The sequence below is a fragment of the Apus apus genome, chromosome 4, assembly GCF_020740795.1.
Source record: "Apus apus isolate bApuApu2 chromosome 4, bApuApu2.pri.cur, whole genome shotgun sequence".
In the NCBI taxonomy this organism is placed as follows: Eukaryota; Metazoa; Chordata; class Aves; order Apodiformes; family Apodidae; genus Apus; species Apus apus.
The window spans coordinates 34640112-34659170 of record NC_067285.1 but is presented as its reverse complement, the minus strand read 5'-3'; the positions used below and the strand labels follow the sequence as shown (position 1 = coordinate 34659170).

General features: G+C 46.5%; 2 protein-coding genes across 10 annotated transcripts in view; one reads left to right on the top strand and one right to left on the bottom strand.

Annotated features, from left to right (window-relative positions):
* The window catches only part of MICU1 (mitochondrial calcium uptake 1), a 96561-nt gene that overhangs the window by 73896 nt on the left and 3606 nt on the right, over positions 1–19059 (top strand). For all 5 annotated transcript variants that reach the window (XM_051618068.1, XM_051618073.1, XM_051618072.1 and 2 more), the window contains 2 exons: positions 6932–7069; positions 12796–12904. In XM_051618068.1, coding sequence (XP_051474028.1) covers positions 6932–7069; positions 12796–12904 — 247 coding nt within the window. The remainder of the gene's footprint in view (positions 1–6931; positions 7070–12795; positions 12905–19059) is intronic.
* LOC127384109 (uncharacterized) overlaps positions 1948–19059 on the bottom strand; it is a 24659-nt gene continuing 7547 nt past the window's right edge. For 2 of the 5 annotated variants that reach the window (XR_007889367.1, XR_007889366.1), the window contains exons 4-5: positions 18560–18682; positions 9185–13824 (exon numbers count right to left, since the gene is read on the bottom strand). Coding sequence is in view for 2 of the 5 variants with exons in the window: in XM_051618099.1 (XP_051474059.1) it covers positions 17410–17636; positions 18560–18682 (350 nt within the window). In the remaining 3 variants the exon portion in view is untranslated. Of the gene's footprint in view, positions 4903–9184; positions 13825–17173; positions 17637–18559; positions 18683–19059 lie in introns of those variants that run through there. The other 3 variants (XM_051618099.1, XM_051618100.1, XR_007889368.1) reach the window with 2 other exon arrangements.

Below are 19059 nucleotides of genomic sequence, written 5' to 3'. Positions count from 1 at the left end.
CTATTCAGCACCTTGATGAGTTTCTGTCTGGGCCTCAGCTCCTGGCTTGCCTTCTGTTGGTGCGTTAGGGATATGCAGGGTGCAGGTGTTCCCTTTTCCCTGCTAGGCTGAATCAAGCTGCTGCCAACTTATTTTTGTCTGGGCAAATTGAGCACCAAGGTCAAGCAGAAACTCTAACTGGCAGCAAGAGAGCTGTATTTCTTAATGAGAAGATCTATTTTGTTTCCATGGACATTTTTATTTGTTTTTTTTTTTTTTTCAGAGGAGCAGTTTGGCTGTGGTACTTGTGGCTCCACCATCCTGGGGTATCCCTGTTGGGGGGGCTGAGAACTTGTCCAGCTTTTAAACTTTGATATTTTTCCCCACTCAGTGAGTGTGTAGGATGGAAAAGCTGCTCAGTGGCTCAGCTGAGGTACCAGGAGGGTTGTTGAGGGCAGGAATGGAGCTGGGTCTGGAGAGCAGCAGTGGGAGGTGGCTGCTCATCTCTTCTCCCTCTCCATCCTGGCAGTCAGGTGAGGGCTTTCCTTTATCAAACCTGTCCTTTTCTCTTAGCATTACTGATTCCTCTCCTTTACATCCCCTCCCTTTCATTCCTCCACCTCATAAAATTTTGAAATGCAGATCTTCTCAGAGCTGGCAAGAAGGTACTTTGATTCATGAGGCTGGCTTTCAGGTGCAGCCATCTTTACATAACCTTTTTTAATTGCTCATTAAAGCATAACAAGTTTGCTGGTGACTGGAAGCCATTTTTTTACCCCTTGCAGGCAGCAGTGGCACACCAAGGTCAATGAAACCTCCAAAGCAGCTACCAACCACCTCATCCTCTGGGATTGCACTGCCACTGGCACATGGACATTTTGAAGCTGGCTGCTCCGTACTCCCTTAAGCTGCTCTCAGAGTGTAGAGGGAAAGCAGGAACATGGGAAGTGTTCAGAAGATGGGATTTTTCTCCTGTGAAAATAGCTTTTCTTTCACATGGGTTTTATTTTTTAAGAATAGAGAAGCAAGCTGCTGGTGGTAGCAATGGGAATGTTTATTCCTGATCTGATCCAGCTGTACAGCCTGCCCTGAAGTCCATGGAATCAGGCAGGGGTGGGAGTTAATGGGCAGTTAAATAATTGGGTTGCTCTGGCTGGTTTTAAAAGGCTCAAAAGCAGTTTCCAAAGCTGAAGGCTCTGAGGTGCTGGCTGCATGTCCCCAGTGGAGCAGGGCTGGCCATGGGTGAAAGGCAGCATCCAGCTCTTGCAGCACCCAGGGCAGGAGCTGCTGCAGGTATCACAGGTGGGTCCTGGTGCTTGTGGTTTGCTCCTCTGCACAGGTTATCCAGCTGTGGACCAAGTTCCTTGGGCAGCCCTTGTCCTGTCCAGCTTTGCAGCGTGATGCCCAGAACAGCCTGTGCATGACTGTTCAGGCTGGGTTTGGCATTTCCTCTTCTCCATCCTTTCTCTTTGCCTTTCTCCCACTGTTAGTAGCTCTGACAATCTTCAGAGCTGTTTTTTTCAGATGGTTTTTGCCAAATAATGTAGTTGGGCTTTGTTGGCCCCGTTTGGTGAGTCTTTGCAGGCTGCCAGCACAGTATGTCAGGCTGGATCTGGTGCAGGCTGTTTCACCTTGCAAAGCCCAGTGAGTTTTACCCCCAAATATACTTATTTTTTGTCCAAAGGAGGTTGCTAGGGTTTCAGATGTAAATGTTTTCCCCCCTTTTTTCTTCTGTTATAGTTATATATGCAAGTTGACAGGAGATGCTGGCAGCCTGCTTCTGCCAAGCAGCAAACACAGCCAGTGCTGCAGCAGTTTGCAGATAAATAATGTATTACAGCCTGTCAAATAAAGCTTTGAGCAAATACCCCTTTTGAGGGCCATATATTGTGAATCTGAATATGACCCTACAAATCATTCTTTCCCAGACCCTTTGGATTCCTTATTACACACACTGTGGCTCTGGGAACAGCTCACCTTTTTCAGGTACCCCTAAACCTGGCAGAATTAGTGCTGGCAATATTTCTGCTCATGGCGTTTGTTTAGGCAGCATAAATAAGCTCAAAACTCATCTCTCAATGCTTTCCTCTCCATCCAAAAGACCTTGGGGATATATATACTTTTTTTTTTTGGCTGTCAATTGGAAATGAGAAGTGGCACACAGAGTTAATTTTTTCAGATGCCTGCTTTGGGTTTTTAGGGAACACATAGTTTGTTTGATCTGGTTTTTATGTGAAGCCCTCTGAGAAATTTAAGACCCTGCTCAAATATACCTTGGTATTTTGCTCATATAAGTGTCTAAGAAGGATGGAAATAATATTGCAAGGATGTCTGGTTGAAGTTCAAGTTCTAAAATATCTACATCAGATTTAGAGAAGATAGGTTTAGGAAAATCTGAAGAATTAAAAGCCTAGGAAGCTGAAGATGCTGATTCTTGCACAGTGGGAGTGCTACACATCATGGTATTTGTTTGATATCCCTTTTAAAACTCTGATGTGACCACATTTTTTATTCTTTCCTGGTGTTTGTGGACTAGCAAGACCATGCAGTGACTCTGGGATAAGTCTGGGCACTCGGGTATGGGCATAACTGCAGAAAAAGCAGCACAGGATCTGGGCAGCTCAGCCATTGGTATTCCTGTTGCAGGGGAAGTCCAGTGAATACAGATTGAAATCCCAAAGCCCAGACAGAGCTGACACCCCCATTCAGTCACCTCAGGGCTGCTGGTGAGGCCCCAGATTGAACTCTGTGATCAGTTCTGGGCCCCTCAGGACAAGAAGGACATGGAGGGGTTGGAGTGTGTCCAGAGAAGGGTAATGGAGCTGGGGAAGGGGCTGGAGCACAAGTTTGAGGGGCAGCTGAGGGAGCTGGGGATGTTCAGCCTGGAGACAAGGAGGCTGAGGGGAGACCTTCTGGCTCAGCAACTGCCTGAGAGGAGGTTGGAGCCAGGGGGAGTCTCTCCTTTCCTTGAGTAACAACTGATAGGACAAGAGGAAATGGCCTCAAGTTGTGCCAGGGGAGGTTTAGATTGGATATTGTGAACAATTTCTTTATTGAAAGAGTGGTCAAGCACTGAAACAGGCTGCCTAGGAAGTCACCCTCCCTGGGGGGGTTGAAAAAACGTGGATGTGGTTTAGTTGGCGTGGTGTTGGGTTTGATGATCTTTAAGAGGTGTTTTCCAGCCTTAATGGTTCTATGAACAGTTTGAACCTATGTTGAGTGCAGCCACTGGATGGTTATTGTAACAATCTTCTTAGCAAACAAAGCAAGCAGAACAAAACAAACCAGTGTTCAGTGTACAGACCAAAAATTGCCAGCCAGGCTGGGAAGAAGAAACAACCCCACCTTTCAAGGCATGAGATTTTTAAATCCATTTGTGGTTGTGCAGGGCTGCTGAACTCTCACTGAGGGGTTTGGTGCTCTGGTATCCCTCCCCAGGCAGTTGCAGGGCTGGTCATTCTGGTAGCAGCAATGGCAATACACTGCTCCTGGTTTTTGAAGCAGGTTTTTTTTGGTACCTGCCATCTCTGGTTAGGTTTTTAGGTGGAAATTTCCCATAGTGGTGCTGTCAGTTGTGACAAATTTTTATGAGGAGGGAGGCAAGTCAGCTGGAATGAGAAGTCTTCCCCTGAGGAGTGTCTGGTACCTGAGCTTGGCCCTTTCTGAAGGAGTGATGTGTCCTGGGGGCAAGTTAAAATTCAGCTTACACTTTCTTTCTGGAACACCCCCGTGTCTCAGCTCCACGTCCCACTGCACCGAGCCTGAACTGGAAGGGGGCAACTGGGCCTTCAGCCCATGATGCATGGGCTGCAGGTCTGTGCTTGTGGAGGCAGGATGCTCTTTTGTACCCTAAACCTGTGGTGTAAATGACATCTCCTGGCTTCCCTCCAGGTTGGAAGGGTCTACAGTTGCAAAGTGGATGGTCTGAGTCCACAGCAGCACTGGTCCATGTTTGAGGACCCAGACGAGGTTCTCCTGCCCATGCCAGATGGTTCCTTAACCATCAGAGCTGCTTCATTTCCCAGCAATGAACCTTGCAGCTGGTGGTGGCAGCAGGAGACGTGAAAGGAAGCCCATGTCTGTGTTTCAGAAGCTCCAGTGGATTTTTTTAATAAAGATGTTCCTTGTGGAGGTGCCTATGAATTGGTTCAGGCTGGATGCTTCTCAAAAGCTGGCATTTGATTTCCCACAGGAGAAGCTGGATTGAGTTGGTGGGGAGGAAGAAAAGTCTGGAAACAGAGGGTCTGTCAGTTTATTGTGGGTCATTGTATTGCTGTTCTATAAAGCTGTGCAATGAAGGGGATATGGAAGCAGGGGAAAGTCTTTATTTGCCTTTCATGTGATGAAGCTTTTCCTCCATGCATTGAAGAGAGTTGGGAGGGGAGTGGGAGTATTTAGCAGACATTTAAGATTATGGGTAGTCTTTTTAAATGATTATAGGAAGTATTTTAATGTGGTGTAAGGGCTGGGCTGGTGAAGCTGGGTCAGGTTGGTGGTGGGAGAGGAGTGCTGTGCCCCATTTCTTCTGCCTTCTTGCCCTTCCATTAACACCTTTGATTTCCTTGCTGGTCACGTTGGCTTTTAATGAACATCCAAGTCCTCCCTGTTATATTTTAGGCTAATTCCTTCAGCCTCTCGGGTGTCCTGGCTTACGGGAAGAACACCAGAGCTCGTTACATTTCATGAGTTACTGTATCCTTGCTGGTGCGGGGATGCAGAATCCGCTGCTGGCCCCAAGTGGCTGCAGGTGGAAGCTGCTCTGGAGACTTTGGACTTCTCTGTTGTCTGCTTAGATTTTTGGGGATGCAGTTCAGAGGTGGATAGGACCTCCCTGTTCCCTCCTCAGTTGTCCTTGTGGTGGGTGTCGTGCATGGGAGCTGCTCTGTCCCAGCTGGTGCCCAGTGATGCCTTGGCTGAGCTTTTCTTTAAGATAGATGGAAGGGAAAGGCTGTCAGAGAACTTGTTGGTGTGCAATCAAGCTCAGGGTGCTCTGCCCTGCATCCCGTCCTTGTGGGGTTTGAGATTGTGGGGTTGTTGATTTTTATTTTTTTTTAACCCCTGAGTGACCAGAAGAATAACCTGTACACAACGTCCCATGTGGGAAGGCAACAGATCATGATTACCTGGGAAAGAACTTGATTTTTCTTGGCTTTTCAAATACCTGGAGGATTTAAAGACTGTGTATTGAGTGCTGAAAGAAAAACCAATGTAGAGTTTGCACCCTCTTCTGTCTTCAAGTGGAGGTGAGCTGTGTTTGGCCAGAAGATGTTGCAGAGGGCAGGAGAGCACAGACATGACACTTCTGCTCCCAGACAGGGAGGTGGGACAAATCAAGGTTTTTCCACTTGCAAATCATTAGAAGCCAAGTTTTTCATGAATAAACACAAGTGCTATTTTATCAGAAAAGAAAAAAATAGGCAGACTTGTCTCACCCAAGTTTTTCTGTGTAACCTTTAAGCTACATCCCCCACCTATCCCTTCTGCAATTAATTTAAATGCATCTGACACCAGCTTGGGGGCAAGTTTTGAACTTCCTTTACCCTTCACTGTGATTCTCTTTTTCTCTGCTCAGTGGTGATTGTATTTGAATTTTTAAACTTCAATCATATTTGAGTTTTTGGAAAATTCTCCAGGCTGGTCTTTGCAGTGACCTTTGCTGTGTGCCTGTGTATGGGAGAGCAGTGCTGGGCTGCCAGGGATGGACTTTGGGCAACCTCTGAGGTTTGAGGTGTTGATTTTTAAAGTGAGATAAGCCTAAAATAAGAAGCATTAATTTCATGGTTGTCAGACTGAGATCTGTAAAAGCCAAGTCAGCTGAAGTCTAACACTGATGTTTTAGAGCCACAAAGAGGTGGGAGAGGGAAGAAAATATGAAATCTGCATTATTCATCTGGCAGAGACATGGTAAACAAGCCCAGAACCTTCCCAAGTTGGGAAAATTGCTCTTCCCTTCTCCCCCGCAGCAAAAGCCAGGAGAAAGTAAACTAGTGCTGGAGAAATGGGTTAATGGAGATGACCTTTCTCTGCTGAAAGGCTTGTGGGAAGTTCTGCAGGGGCCTCACAGCAGCATTTGAAAGAGCTTAGGACAAGGAGAACTTCCTGAGACTGGGGAAAGTGAGGTCTGGATAGCTCCATGAACCTTCCCTTGCTGAATCTACCTCTACTGAGCTTGGAGCAGGGAAGAGCTACAATGAGACGTAGTTCTTGCAGTTTTTCTTCCTGGTTTGTTACCCACCAGCCCCCTTTCTAGCAAACATGGAACTGCTCCTGCATATCATGGAATCATAGAATGGTTTGAGTTGGAAGGAACCTTATAGATCATCTAGATCCAATCCCCCTGCATGAGCAAGGACACCTCCCATTGTATCAGGTTGCTCAGAGCCCCATCTAACCTGCCCTTGAAACTTGCTTCTTTTGAAGCACACACTTGCATGTTAGCTTGGTCCTGTGCATATTTCTGATCCATCATAAAATGTCACTGCAGCAGCCAAGTTCTTTGGATGGTTATTGAGATGTCCAAGCTGGAAATGTCTGAACACCTTAGCGTTCTTACTTTTCAACCCTTTAGAGACCTGTGGACACTAGCTTGGTGTCAGGTTTAAGTAACCAACTGGCCTTTTCCAGCCCAGCTCTGGGAGAAACCTAGGAGGGGGAGATCCAAGGACTGGGAGAAACCTAGGAGGGGGAGATCCAAGGACTGGGAGAAACCTAGGAGGGGGAGATCCAAAGACTTCTGGAGAGGTTGTTGAAGGAGTAGCAGACAGGCAAACTGTTGAGTTACTGATAGAGACAGCCTTGGGGGGAAGTCGATATTCTAACACATTAGGATTTCTCCTTCAGCAGTGTTTATTGTGCCACCAAGTTGTTATTGGTGCCTTTTCCCACCCTGCCCCTGGATGGAGCTTTCTCCTGTTTTCATCTCCCTTCTGTTTTTCTGCCTTCCCTCTCCCAGTTCGAGCGGCACGACCCGGTGGAGGGGCGGATCACGGAGCGGCAGTTCGGCAGCATGTTGCTGGCCTACAGTGGGGTGCAGTCCAAGAAGCTCACAGTCATGCTCAAGCAGCTCAAGAAGCACTTCCAGGATGGAGAGGTCAGTGGCCAATTCGGGAAGTGCCCGCATCTCATGGAATCACACAATGTCAGGGGTTGGAAGGGAACTCTGAAGATCATGGAGTCCAACCCCCTTGCCAGAGCAGGACCAAAAAACCACACACAACTAGGGCAGGTCACTCAGGCTCCAGACAGGTCCTGAAAGTCTCCAGAGAAGGAGACTCCACAGCCTCTCTGGGCAGCCTGTCCCAGGGCTCTGTCACCCTCCCAGTAGAGAAGCTCTTCCTCATGTTGAGGTGGAACTTCCTGGGCTGGAGTTTGAATCCATTGCCCCTCGTCCTGTCCCAGGGCACAAGTGACAAGAGCTTGTCCTGCCTTCTTGCTGCCCTCATCTATTTATAGACATTCATTAGATCCCCCCTCAGTCTTCTCTCCAGACTAACCAGCCCCAGGTCTCTCAGCCTTTCCTCATCAGACAGATGTTCCAGTCCCTCCATCATCCTCGTGGCCTCCCTTGGACTCTCTCCAGTAGATCCCTGTCCCTCCTGAACTGGGGAGCCCAGAACTGGACACACCTGGTTAAGCAGGGTGGGCAGACATGCTGGCTTAGCAGGTGGGAAATACTTTGCTAGCAGCAGGGAGGTGGAAAGGGTGAGAGTGTCCAGATCGGGGTGGAGGCTCCTGCCCATTCCAATGGGCAGGAATTCCAATTCCATTTTCCAAATGTAAATTTGCTGAACCACACTCTGGATCCAGAGCCAGAATAAACATTGAAGATGTTCCTAGTTCCTGGCTCGACGCTGCATTAATTAGCTGCTGCGGCTGGGCAGTTTATTATTGAGTTATGAACTTTATCTGAAAAAATTACTTGAATTACTTATGATTTGGAGAGGAATAAAGCTGAAGATCCTACACTCTTTAACTTAGTGAGAGGCCTTGGAAAAAGGCATCTGGACTGAAAGGATGTGCTTTGTCAGGTAAGGCAAGTATGGGCTGCTAAACGACTCCAGTGTTAGAATTTCACATCTGCTTCTATAAAGATGAATTGTTCTTTTACTAACTGGGTTATAAAAAAGCAATTGATGAACGTGAGAAAGATTGGCAAGTCTTTGGCTGCATATTGGGTCAATCTGGCTGTTGTAGAGCCTCTTTCTCCTGATACCAGAACTGGCATTTATTTCTTAACTGGTTGAGATGCAAAGCATGTTATAAACCACAAGTGTTGATCAGCATCTAGTCCTTTTTTCTCCCTTTTTGGTGCCTTAACTGGACTCCTGTGATGTGCAGGAATCTTGAGTTTATGTGAAGGCACTCCAGTGAGTGATCTCCTGCATTTTCTCCCTCTTCCACTGGTGCTGAAGGAGAATTTGGGTGTACTGAAGCAGCAGAGCACCTAGAGTAATGACTCTATTAACTGTAAATAATGCTAGAGAGTTAAAAACTGGAGGAAACTAAGCAAGCCAAAAAGCCACACTCAGAGTTGTGTTCCTGCTAGAGGAGCTGCACTGCCTGCACCTTCTCGTGGCCTTTGGGATTCCAGAAAGAGTGGCTTTTTTTGTAGATTCCCTCATATTTTGTAGGAGAACAGGCTCAGTATTGAATAGGCTGTTATCAATAGATGGTGTCAACATGTCCTCAGAGCTGAGACGTGTGTTAAAATTTGGAAACCTCATGTCTCAAGCTGTTGGTCATCAGCTTCAATAACACCACTGGTGTTTCCAAGGTTGTGTTTGTTTATTTGATGTTTGAGCAAGGTGCTGCAGATTCAGCTTTTGCAATAGCTCTGGTCCCCCTGAGTTTTAACAGGAAGAATTTGATTTCTTGTGGAAAAAATACTTGACTGTGATGTGTGTCTTAACAGAAAGTATCAGCACTGTTGTTTCATGTTCCCAAACTGTTGATTCTTTTGCTGCAATTTGGGTTTTTTTAACATACATATATATTATTGAGCAGGAGCTGGTATATGAGAAATTAAGAAGGTTTTGAGAGAAATTTTTGGAAGGTTTCTTACAGCAGATGTTTTCTTCCTTTTGCATGTAAGCCAAGACTTTCCTCTGCCACAGATGTCAAGAACTTTTAGCTTTTACCTTATTTCTCCTTCCCAAATCAGCCAGATGGTGCTTCTACTTGCAGATAACCAGATTCAGAGCAAGTCTGGGTTTTTTTTTCTTTATTCCAAGGACTTTTAAGAAGTGAAATTGGGGAATAGGACAAAAAAATGACATTTGCAAGAAACAGAATTGGTGGAAACCACATGATTCCTTAGACCATGGGGAATTAAATATCTCAAATCCTAAAATGAGGTGGCCTCTCTGTTAACAAGTAGAAGGTATTTAATTTTTTGAGGAGATGTAAAGGGTGCAAGAAGTGTCAGCCACTCTGCATTTGGAGGCAGATCAGTCCTTTTTAGCAGCTGGGGCAGCTCAAAGTCAAAGTTATGCAGAGCTAGAGAAATCAGGCACTGAAATACTCCACTTCAGCAGGTTTTAGCTCATGGAAAATCCAGCCTGGTGCCTAAGTTTGCACTGTCTTGTATACAAGATAACCTTTTCTTGAAAGTTCGTGGGGTTCTTTTTACCTCTGAGGTATTTTAGAAGACCTTGTGGATTTGTGGGCAGCCCTTTTTATCTAAATACTCTTATGCACTTTCACTGGATCAGCCTGGTGCAGCTGTCAGTGCTTTTTCCACGGCTTAAATTTCCCCACCTCTTTAGAAACAGCCCTGCCGTGACCAGAAGCACATTCATCACTTCTGAGCTTTCTGGGTAACTTACTCAGGGATGTGTTTGCAAAGTTTGCTTTACCAATAAACAGAGTATTAATTCAGAAGACATTTTCCCACTTGAAGGTGTGAAAGCTCAACGTTGGCTTTGTTTCTTACTGTGTCTATAACCCAGATATCTGCAGAGCTAGCAGCTGTTTGGCTTGAGGTCTGCATTACTCCCATCCTGTAAGAAGGGAGTGGAGCTGCTGCTACCCCCTGTCCCCCCTTCATCTCCCAGAACTCAGAGACCTTCAAGCCACCCAGCCACCTCATTTATCCTGCAACACTTTCCAGTCACTGAACACCTGGTAGGTCAGAGAGGTTGACAATGCAAATACGTTTTGTAGGAAGGATTTTTCCCCAAATCCTTTCTTATCACATTTCACCAGCCTACATTTGAAGCAACATAGTATCATTCTCAGTTTCCTAACCTGCTGTAACTCCTCTTTATGCCCAAAGCAGCAAGGGCTTTGACTTGCTATTGCTTTCCAAAGGAAGCAGAAGTAAAATGATTTTAACAGTGTGATTCTGGGAGGGGAATGGCAGTAGTTGTACCAAACCTCCCCAGCAAGCTTTTCCTGGGAAATGCAGTTTCCCTTCGGAGTGCTTTCTTAGAAAACCTGCCAAATATGAGGCAAAAGGCAACCCTGGCAGCCTTCAAAACCTTAATCTAACCTGTAGCCATTGTACAACATTATTATTCTCCATTCCTGCTTTTGGGAATGGCATGTTTTCTTGTAGTAATTGACTATTTGCTTTCCTTTTTATATTTTTTTTGAGGAAAAATCCACCTTAGTTCTCCATATTGAGAGCTCTACTTGGTTTAAAATGGCTTTTACTTACATGGCTGCTCTTCTCCTTTTGGTCTTTGGATGGAGATATGAAGGATTTCTCAAGAGCTGAGCAGTGCTGACAGACACATCCACAGGGAATAGTTAAATTCCCACACTCAGTCTTGAGACTGTTGAAGGTGATAATTCATCTGTTGGCTTCTTGGTCCAAGCTTCAGGCTGTCCCCAGGCTGATTTTTGGTTTGGTAGCTGGAAAGGAGTTAATGCTGATACCAGCCTCAACTATAATCAGCCAAATACTCAGTTTTGTAATATTGGTAACACTTTTGCTACAGAGATCCAGGATTTCTGTCCACAAAGAAGCCCAGATTTGTAGGATACCCCTGCACATTCTGGGTTTTGCTTCTTCAGTTGGTGAAAGGACCACAAGTTTACAGATGGAAGGATGTAAACCTTCCCTGTTTCCTGCTGGTCCTAGACAAGGGGCTGTTTTCCATGGTCAGCAATGCTGCTTAGCATTTCCCACACCTTGATATCTGCCATTTTGTGGTGGAAAATTCCAGGAAAATGTGAAATTTGGGCTCTTTGCTTAGAATAGCTGCTGGGATGCCTTGCAGCCACTACTGCAAACCTCAGATGTCCCAAACAGAGCTGGTAGACCACAGCACAGTGTCTCCTGCTGACCTGGAAGTAGCTGCATGCCTCCTGGTTCCTGCAGGCTTTCCACATTTTTGGTGCTCTGGTCCCAGGCAGGAACATGTCAATCAGGAGACACATAGCAGGGAGGCATCCAGATGGGTATCTGAATTGCCAGGAATCTTTGCAGTGCTTCCTGCATAAGCACCTTGCTCAGAGCACAGAGAAGACATGAACAAGCTGCACACTTTTCCTAATTCTTCTGCTTGCAGTTCTAGAGGCACCATGGCTGTATGAGAAGATGGTAAAAAATGGGCCTTTTTTCTTTCAAAAAGAGATAGGTGGCTTCTTCACTCATTAAAACTTGTTGTGAGGGTTTCAGCACAGTTCAAAGTCATATAAATTGATATTTGACAGTACCTGCTGAGTGTGGGCTCCTCCATTCAGGCCATGGAACCATGGATGCAGTTGGGATTTTTAGTGTCTTGCTACATCATTCTGTCATGCTAGACAGGATGGGAGGAACCTGAACTCCTCTTGACAAGCTGATTTATCTCCTCCAGAGAGGAAGGCTGAGTGGTTATTACTGTGGTGGTGATTTACCTCCTCAGTTGGCTCTGAGCCATGGTTGGGGGAGTTTGCAGCTCTTGTCCCAGTGCTGATGTGGTCGTGCTGGTGCTAAATAGGTTGGTAAAATGGGGTGTTAGGTTAATGGTTGTGCTCAATGATGTGAAAGGTCTTTTCCAACCAGAATGATGGTGTGGTGTGACTGGCTGGAGGTCTCAGAGCTGTGCTTATCAGTTGCTCTCCTGATGTTCTTCTGGCTGGTTGGACGGGTGTGGAGAGGAGCAGGTTGCCTATCCCGTGCCTGCCTGTTGGCTGAGCTGGGATGCAGTGGTGCCAGCACTGGGGGCCCCAGGATGCTCTTCCAAGACCATCTGGGGGGATGACTGTAGGCTGTCACTCAGCTCTTGTGTGCCAGTGACTGTGCTGTGAGCAGAGCAGACATGATCCAGCCCTGCAGCCATCCTGCCACCTCCAGCAAAGCTAAGGGGCACATCCATGCATGCCATGGTTTGCAGTGTCACCCTCTGTGCCACCAGGAAAGACGTGCATCCCCTTAGGAATCCCTGAATCTCTTGGGAAAGATCTTGCAGCACATGAACTATGTCATGGTCATGGCAAGTGTGCAGGCTTACAACACTTGTATAAACAGAACTGCTTGTGATGGGCTCCTTCATCCCAACCACAGGTCTTGGTGTGTCCTCTCTTCTGGGCCAGAGCTGGCTGTGGAGTGATGGCCAGAGAAATGCTCCTAGGTCTCTGCCACTGCTGAGCATGCATGGAGAAGTCCCTTCCCATGGGGCTGGGAGGGGAGCAGAGGCAGTTCACAAAAGTACAGGTTGGGAACTATATCCTCAGGTGCCAAGGTGGGCATGTGTTGAGCATGCAGATGAATTTCCCTTCTGGCTACAGCTTTGGGCTGATGAATCACTTTGTCCATGTAATCCAGGTATTGTCACATCTCCTCTTCCCATCATAAGACCCTGGTTTGTTTTTTTTTCTCTGTTCTAGGGGCTGACATTTGAGGAGGTGGAGAACTTCTTCACTTTTCTGAAGAACATAAATGATGTGGACACAGCTTTGAGCTTCTACCACATGGCTGGAGCCTCACTTGATAAAGGTACTAATGCCTGGGAGGCAGGAGCTGAGAGCTTGGAGGAGTTGGCAAGATGGCAAGTGAGCCCAGGCTGACAGCTTAAGAATGTAGCAAAATGGCAGTTCCTCCCTGTCATGAGAGTTTTCACTTGCTATGTCCATGGATAAAGAGGGGTTTCAGGGTTTTATGCTTCCCTGGGTTTAGATGGAGAGGAAAAAGGCTGCAGTGTGTAGCCTGAGCAGATGATGAAGTGGTGATTTCATGGTGACAGACTGGCAAGCAGTGATGTCGTGGTGGTATCTTGAGCAGGACTGCTCAGGCCTGGTGTGTGCAGAGGCAAGGTGACCTAGTGTGTGTCTTACTGGTGCTGGTACCAGGTCCTTGGCACACCAGTGTCTCTTCTTCATCTCTATCTCCTGAAGTTTCTTCTCATTTTACAAAGTATCTGAAAAATTAGTGTTGGAAAAGCCAAGCAGCGTTATAAGAAACATTCTTGCAAACTGTATCTTCTGTAGAGGTCTCTGTGATTGATGCAGCAGAGGCACTAACCAGCAGTGGAGCTGCTGGGAGGTACTGTTTCCAGTTTTGCTTAAAAAGAAGAGTCTTTGGCTGGAAATAAGAGCTGTGTGGCCAGCTGCTGCATTTCTGATGGAAACTGGGAGTTTTGGAGCTCCCAGGGATGCTGCAGGGAAGGTGGGGGAGCACTGGAACCCCACTGAGGTCCCAGACTGAGCATATTAAAGTCTGTCCAGAGCAGGATCTTTCCAGCTAATCCAAAGTCCAGAGCTGTGGCTGGAGCAGCTGGCTGAAGAAGCCTCAGAGCTGGTGTTTCCTGGGGAAGCCTGGTAATTGTGTGGTTTATTGATCAGACCAAACCATCTCTTTCTTCATCTTGCTTCCTTTTTCTGTGCTAATCCATATCATATGTTCTCAGATGTGATGCACTGGTTTAAAAAAACAAACAACAAGTGATTAATTAAAAACACCATACATCTAAAGACAAAAAGTCCATCTCTCTGCTGTCAGAATCTGTCACAACTATCTGCTTTTCTTTTCTAGATCTTTTTTTAAGAGTAGTTTGTTTTTTTAAAAAAACACTCAGAATGGATATAATAATAAAAAAAAACCTTACAGCAAACTCATTAAAGGTTTTTTTAGGCTAAGTGGAAACTCTTGTCAACTAGAAAGTTAAAGCTGATGTATTTAGGCAGCTGCAAAATTAAATGTTTTGGAAGTAAGCTCTTCTTCCAACCACTGCTGTTGTGGGAATATTAAGACATTGATGTTTTTTGAGCAGTGGAATTACAAAGAGAGTAAAGTGTGTCACATCTCCTTGTGTATGTGTGTCAGTCTTTGATTTTTGGAGGGAGATTATATGTACTCTTTGTTGTAGCTCACCCTTAGAGACCCTGATAGGGTTTTCTTTCATTTAAAAGTAAAATATGAAGTACAGATGTGCTGCTGCTGTGCAGAGCCCTTTCTGTAGTGTCCCATGAGGAGGTGATAACCCAGCAAATCTGGTTTACTCCCTGTCTCCTGTAAATGAGCAATTGCCTGGTTGTGGAATGTGTAGTTGTTGGAGTATTTAGGTCCGTCTGCAGTTGGTAAATCAGTGTGGTTGCTGTTTAATTGTGTGCAATTAATGAGCTTGTGCTCATTAAGGAGGTGGAAGAGGATAGTTGGTGTGTTTAATCAATTGCTGCTAACCTAATGCAGCAAATGTTTTTATAATTTTAGAAGGGCTGTTCTAAAATTGAAGAGGAAAACAAATGGATGGCACCAAACAGCCATAGCTTGACAACCTGTGTTGAATGCAAGTAGTCTTTTCTTCTAAAAAGGATCATAAACCTGTATTTTAATGATGCATAGAGCAACACAATTAGTGCATCTTTCTTTTCACCAGAGACATAACAGCCATCAGTCTCCTAAATCATAAGCATTACTTAGAAAACTTTCCCACCCTGAGCTGGCAGCAGGACTGGAGCTGAATCTGGTGCTTAATCCCCTTTTGAGGTGAGGGTGTGAATTGCATTTGTTTTTTTGGAAACATCTGCAGCCAGGCTTTCCAGGCAAATGTTCTGCTGGTGCCAGCAGAGCCTGCTCTAAATCCTTTGTGTTTTAGGGTATGGTATGAATATACTTTGCAGAGTGAGGAGAGGCAGCTGGGCTTGCTCTGGTGGCTTGGCTGGCTTGGAGTGGGGCTGGAGCCCAGGAGGGATTAATGGATAGATGGTTTGATTTGAATAATGGACCTTGAAATGGCTGCAGGTTTGACAGGGAAATTGGGAAGGAGGTAGAGGTGAGTTTGGAATGTCTTGGTTGTCAAACTTGCTTTAATCTGCCTTGGGAGCTGGGTGAAGTCAGTCCCCCAGGGAGGCACAGCTCAGCTTGCTCCTCTGGAGTCAGGGCCGGTAGTTGGGTGGGCAGGACTTCTGTAGGGTAGGTGAGGGTGGCAGGGATCCCTAGAGACCCTCTGTGCCAACAGGGGGACCTACAACAGCTTGCCCAGGGACATCCACCTACAGCCAGGGTAGCCCCCTACAGCCAGGGCTTGGGTATCTCCAAGGATGGAGATGCCACAGCCTCTGTGGGGCATGTAAGAAAGGCCAGATGAGTATTTCTACAGATCAGCAGCCCCTGGAAGATGCTGAATGTCTTTTAGTTCAGAAACTGCTGGAATCTCCTTTCTTGAGTTATTTATGACTGCTTGTATTAAATAAACAGTGTGGCTCAGCTCTGCCTTTGGTCTGGTAGCTCCACTTCTTTCCCAGAAGCACGATCTCCATGACTTTCCATCATGCTCCCTTTGATGTCAAAACAGTTTCTCCTCGGCTGCGGGGGCTGCAGCCTCGTGATTTTGAGAAGAAAAAGAAAAATGTGCTGTGCCACGGGGTTGTGTGGAGTTTGTACATCTTCCTTTTGTTTGGATATTGTGGTAGGTACCCATGCAAATGACTGGGAAAAAAGTGACATAGTTTTTTTTGCTAGCTATATGGTCAACAGTGGCACCCATTGTTTCCAACTGGGATGCTTAAAATGAGATGTGTATCAACCCTACGTATCCTGGGAGCCCAAAACACCCATGTCCTGCCTCCACTCAGAATCACAGGACCCTAGGGGTTAGAAGGGACCTGGAAAGACCATCCAGCCCAACCCCCCTGCCAGAGCAGGGTCACCCAGAGCACATCACACAGGAATGTGTCCAGGGGGGTTTGAATGTCTCCAGAGAAGGAGACTCCACAGCCTCTCTGGGCAGCCTGTCCCAGGGCTCTGTCACTCTCACAGCAAAGAAGTTCTTCCTGATATTCACATGGAACCTCCTCTGCTCCAGGTTGCACCCACTGCCCCTTGTCCTGTCCCTGGACATCACTGAACAAATCCTGGCTCTGTCCTCCTGACACTCATCCTAAACATATTTGTAAACACTGATGAGGTTGCCCCTCAGCCTCCTCTTCTCCCAGCTCAAGAGACCCAGCTCCCTCAGCCTCTCCTCATCAGGGAGATGTTCCACTCCCTTCAGCATCTCTGTGGCTCTGTCCTGGACTCTCTCCAGGAGTTCCCTGTCCTTCTGGAACTAAGGGGCCCAGAACTGGACACAATACTCCAGATGTGGCCTCACCAAGGCAGAACAGAGGGGGAGAAGAACCTCCCTTGACCTACTAACCACTCCCTTTCTAACCCACCCCAGGATCCATTGGCCTTCTTGGCCACAAGGGCACATTGCTGGCTCATGGTCACCCTCCTGTCCACCAGGACCCCCAGGTCCCTTTCTCCTACCCTGCTCTCCAGCAGCTCAGCCCCCAACCTGTACTGGTACCTGGGGTTGCTTTTCCCCAGATGCAAGACTCTGCACTTGCCCTTGTTGAATTTCATCAAGTTTCTCCCCACCCAACTCTCCAGCCTGTCCAGGTCCTGTTCCACAGCCTGGGACCACTCAGATCAGGGAGCCCTGCTCCAGTCACCCTGGGTCCTGGTCAGGAAAAGGAGGCAGCAGCCCGGCTGCCCATTATTTTAGCCAAATGTATGAGGAATCTCAGGGGAGAGGACAGAAAGTGAGGCTTTCCATCTGGCTGGGCTCTCACCTATAGAAAAGCCCTCTTGGTAAGCACTTGGTGAGGCACAGTGCAGCTCTGGGAACTGGAGTGGAAAAGAGAATTGTGTCAGACACTAAACTTCTGTAAAATAACTCCGATGGCTCATTAAAGGAACCAGTGGGAGACACTAACACTTGAAATTTTAAAAGCCACCTAGGTTTTCAGGAGCAAAACGAGGAGCTAATTTTTCCTGGTATAAACTCCAGAAGACTTGCCTGTGTAGAGAGGGATGCAGCTGTCCCAAAGCCCCAGATCTGGGTGAGCTTTGTTTTAGGAGATGTTTCCCCAGGCAGCACTTCTTTTGCCTTCCAAAAATGGTAAAGAGATGATGCTGGGAGGCTTACTTCCATTTTATTTGCCTCACCAAGGTACCTTGTAGACTGGAGTGTATACATCAGAGTGGAAAGCAGAGAGACTTTCCCCTTCCTTGTGACTCTAAAACCCAACAAACTCGTTGCCAAGCACATGTGGCCCCTGTGAAGCAACTTTTGTGCAGAATTTCTGCACTGAGCAAGAACAATGTGATGGAGGTGACACTGGCACAGTTGAATTCATCAGAGAGGAAGCAGTAACCAGTGGCCAGAAGTCCAAATGACAGCTGGTAAACTGCAGCCATGAAAAATAAGCACATGTCAAAGAAGAGGGAGGGATCAGGCAACACCCTGCAGAGATGGAAGGAAGAGGGTGAAAACTCAGCAGAAAAACATGACTTATAACTAAAGAAATAATTCAGACTTTTTCTTCTGTGTAAGTAACTTCTTCAGTAGGGTACCTGGGATACCAGGAGGAGAGGATGGGTATCAAACCTTGGTTGAGGACCTTTAGAGAGGTTTTACATTTAAAGGAGTTAATGAAATTCAGTGTTGCTGCCTGAGGAAATAGAGATTGGCTGGTTGAAAGTCTGGGTCTCAGGTGAGAGATGATTTACAGGGTTTAAAACCTCTGCTGTTCCCAAGGCTGAGGTGTTTCCAAGTGCCTCCCCAACAGAAGGACTTTCTGGGGAAAAAAGCTGAGAAATGAGTTTAGATGAAGCCTTTATTTTTATCTAAACCTTTTCCTTGAGCTTTACACATGGCTGAAGTCCACCAGCAGCATGTGGGGCTGGCAGGAGTTACAGCACATATTTTGCAGCTGGATTGAGTTTTGGGGAGCAGGAAGGTGTCTTTCACCAAGGCATATATAAAATCCAGAGGCAGAGCATTTGTCTTGCTAAAAAGGACAGTGCTGTCCACTGTTTGGCTCTGGCATTTGCTGCCACTTTGTGGTGTTTGATCAAAGTACTGTATCATACCTGTGGGGTTTATAGTCACCCTCTCCTCTGGTTTGGTGATGCAGCCCTCTCAGATCAAGGGGAAAGCTGAAGGCAGCCTGTCAGTGTCAGCTAATTAAATGGTTAAAAGCCCTTTCTGGAGGGCTGCTGCCATCTAATGTGCCTGCTGGCTTGTGTTGCAGTTCATTTGTGTGATGTTGTTGCCTCTTGCTGGCTAATTTGTGCATGTTCAGAAGAGAGCCAAAAGGAAAGGGGTATGTGGACATGGTGGCTCTTCCTGCACTTGAAACCTGAATTCCCCAATTCTCCCATTACCTTTGTTATCCAGGTTTTCTTCAGAGCTGAGGCACAGTGTATCTTGCAGCCTGGTTGGTGTGTGTGGGCTGGGAAAGCCCTGCAGTCTCCTCATGGCTTGGGTGACAAGGTTCAGGTGTAAGGCTGGGGGAAGGAAAATAATTCAGGTTTCCTTTCATGATTACATTGCCCCTGCCCTCCCCAAAGCTGGCTCTGGCTGCCAGCAGGACATGCACAGAAGCAGCTGCTGTACCCTGACTTATGGTGACAGAACTATAATGTAGAGTAATAACTGCAGACCACAGCTACCTCTCTTGGGTAGGAAAGGAGTTGAACTCAAAAAAGAGTAATTGGTAAAGGTGATTACTTGAGATCTTACATATTTTAATCAGCCTTGTTTAGTTCGTTTTCTCTTGCTTTGTTTAGTAAAAGAAAGGGTTTTCTAAGGGAAAAGGACCTGATGGTGGCTGTGGCTTCCTTCCTGAAACCCCAAACCTCACTCAGGGCCAGAAAGACAAGGT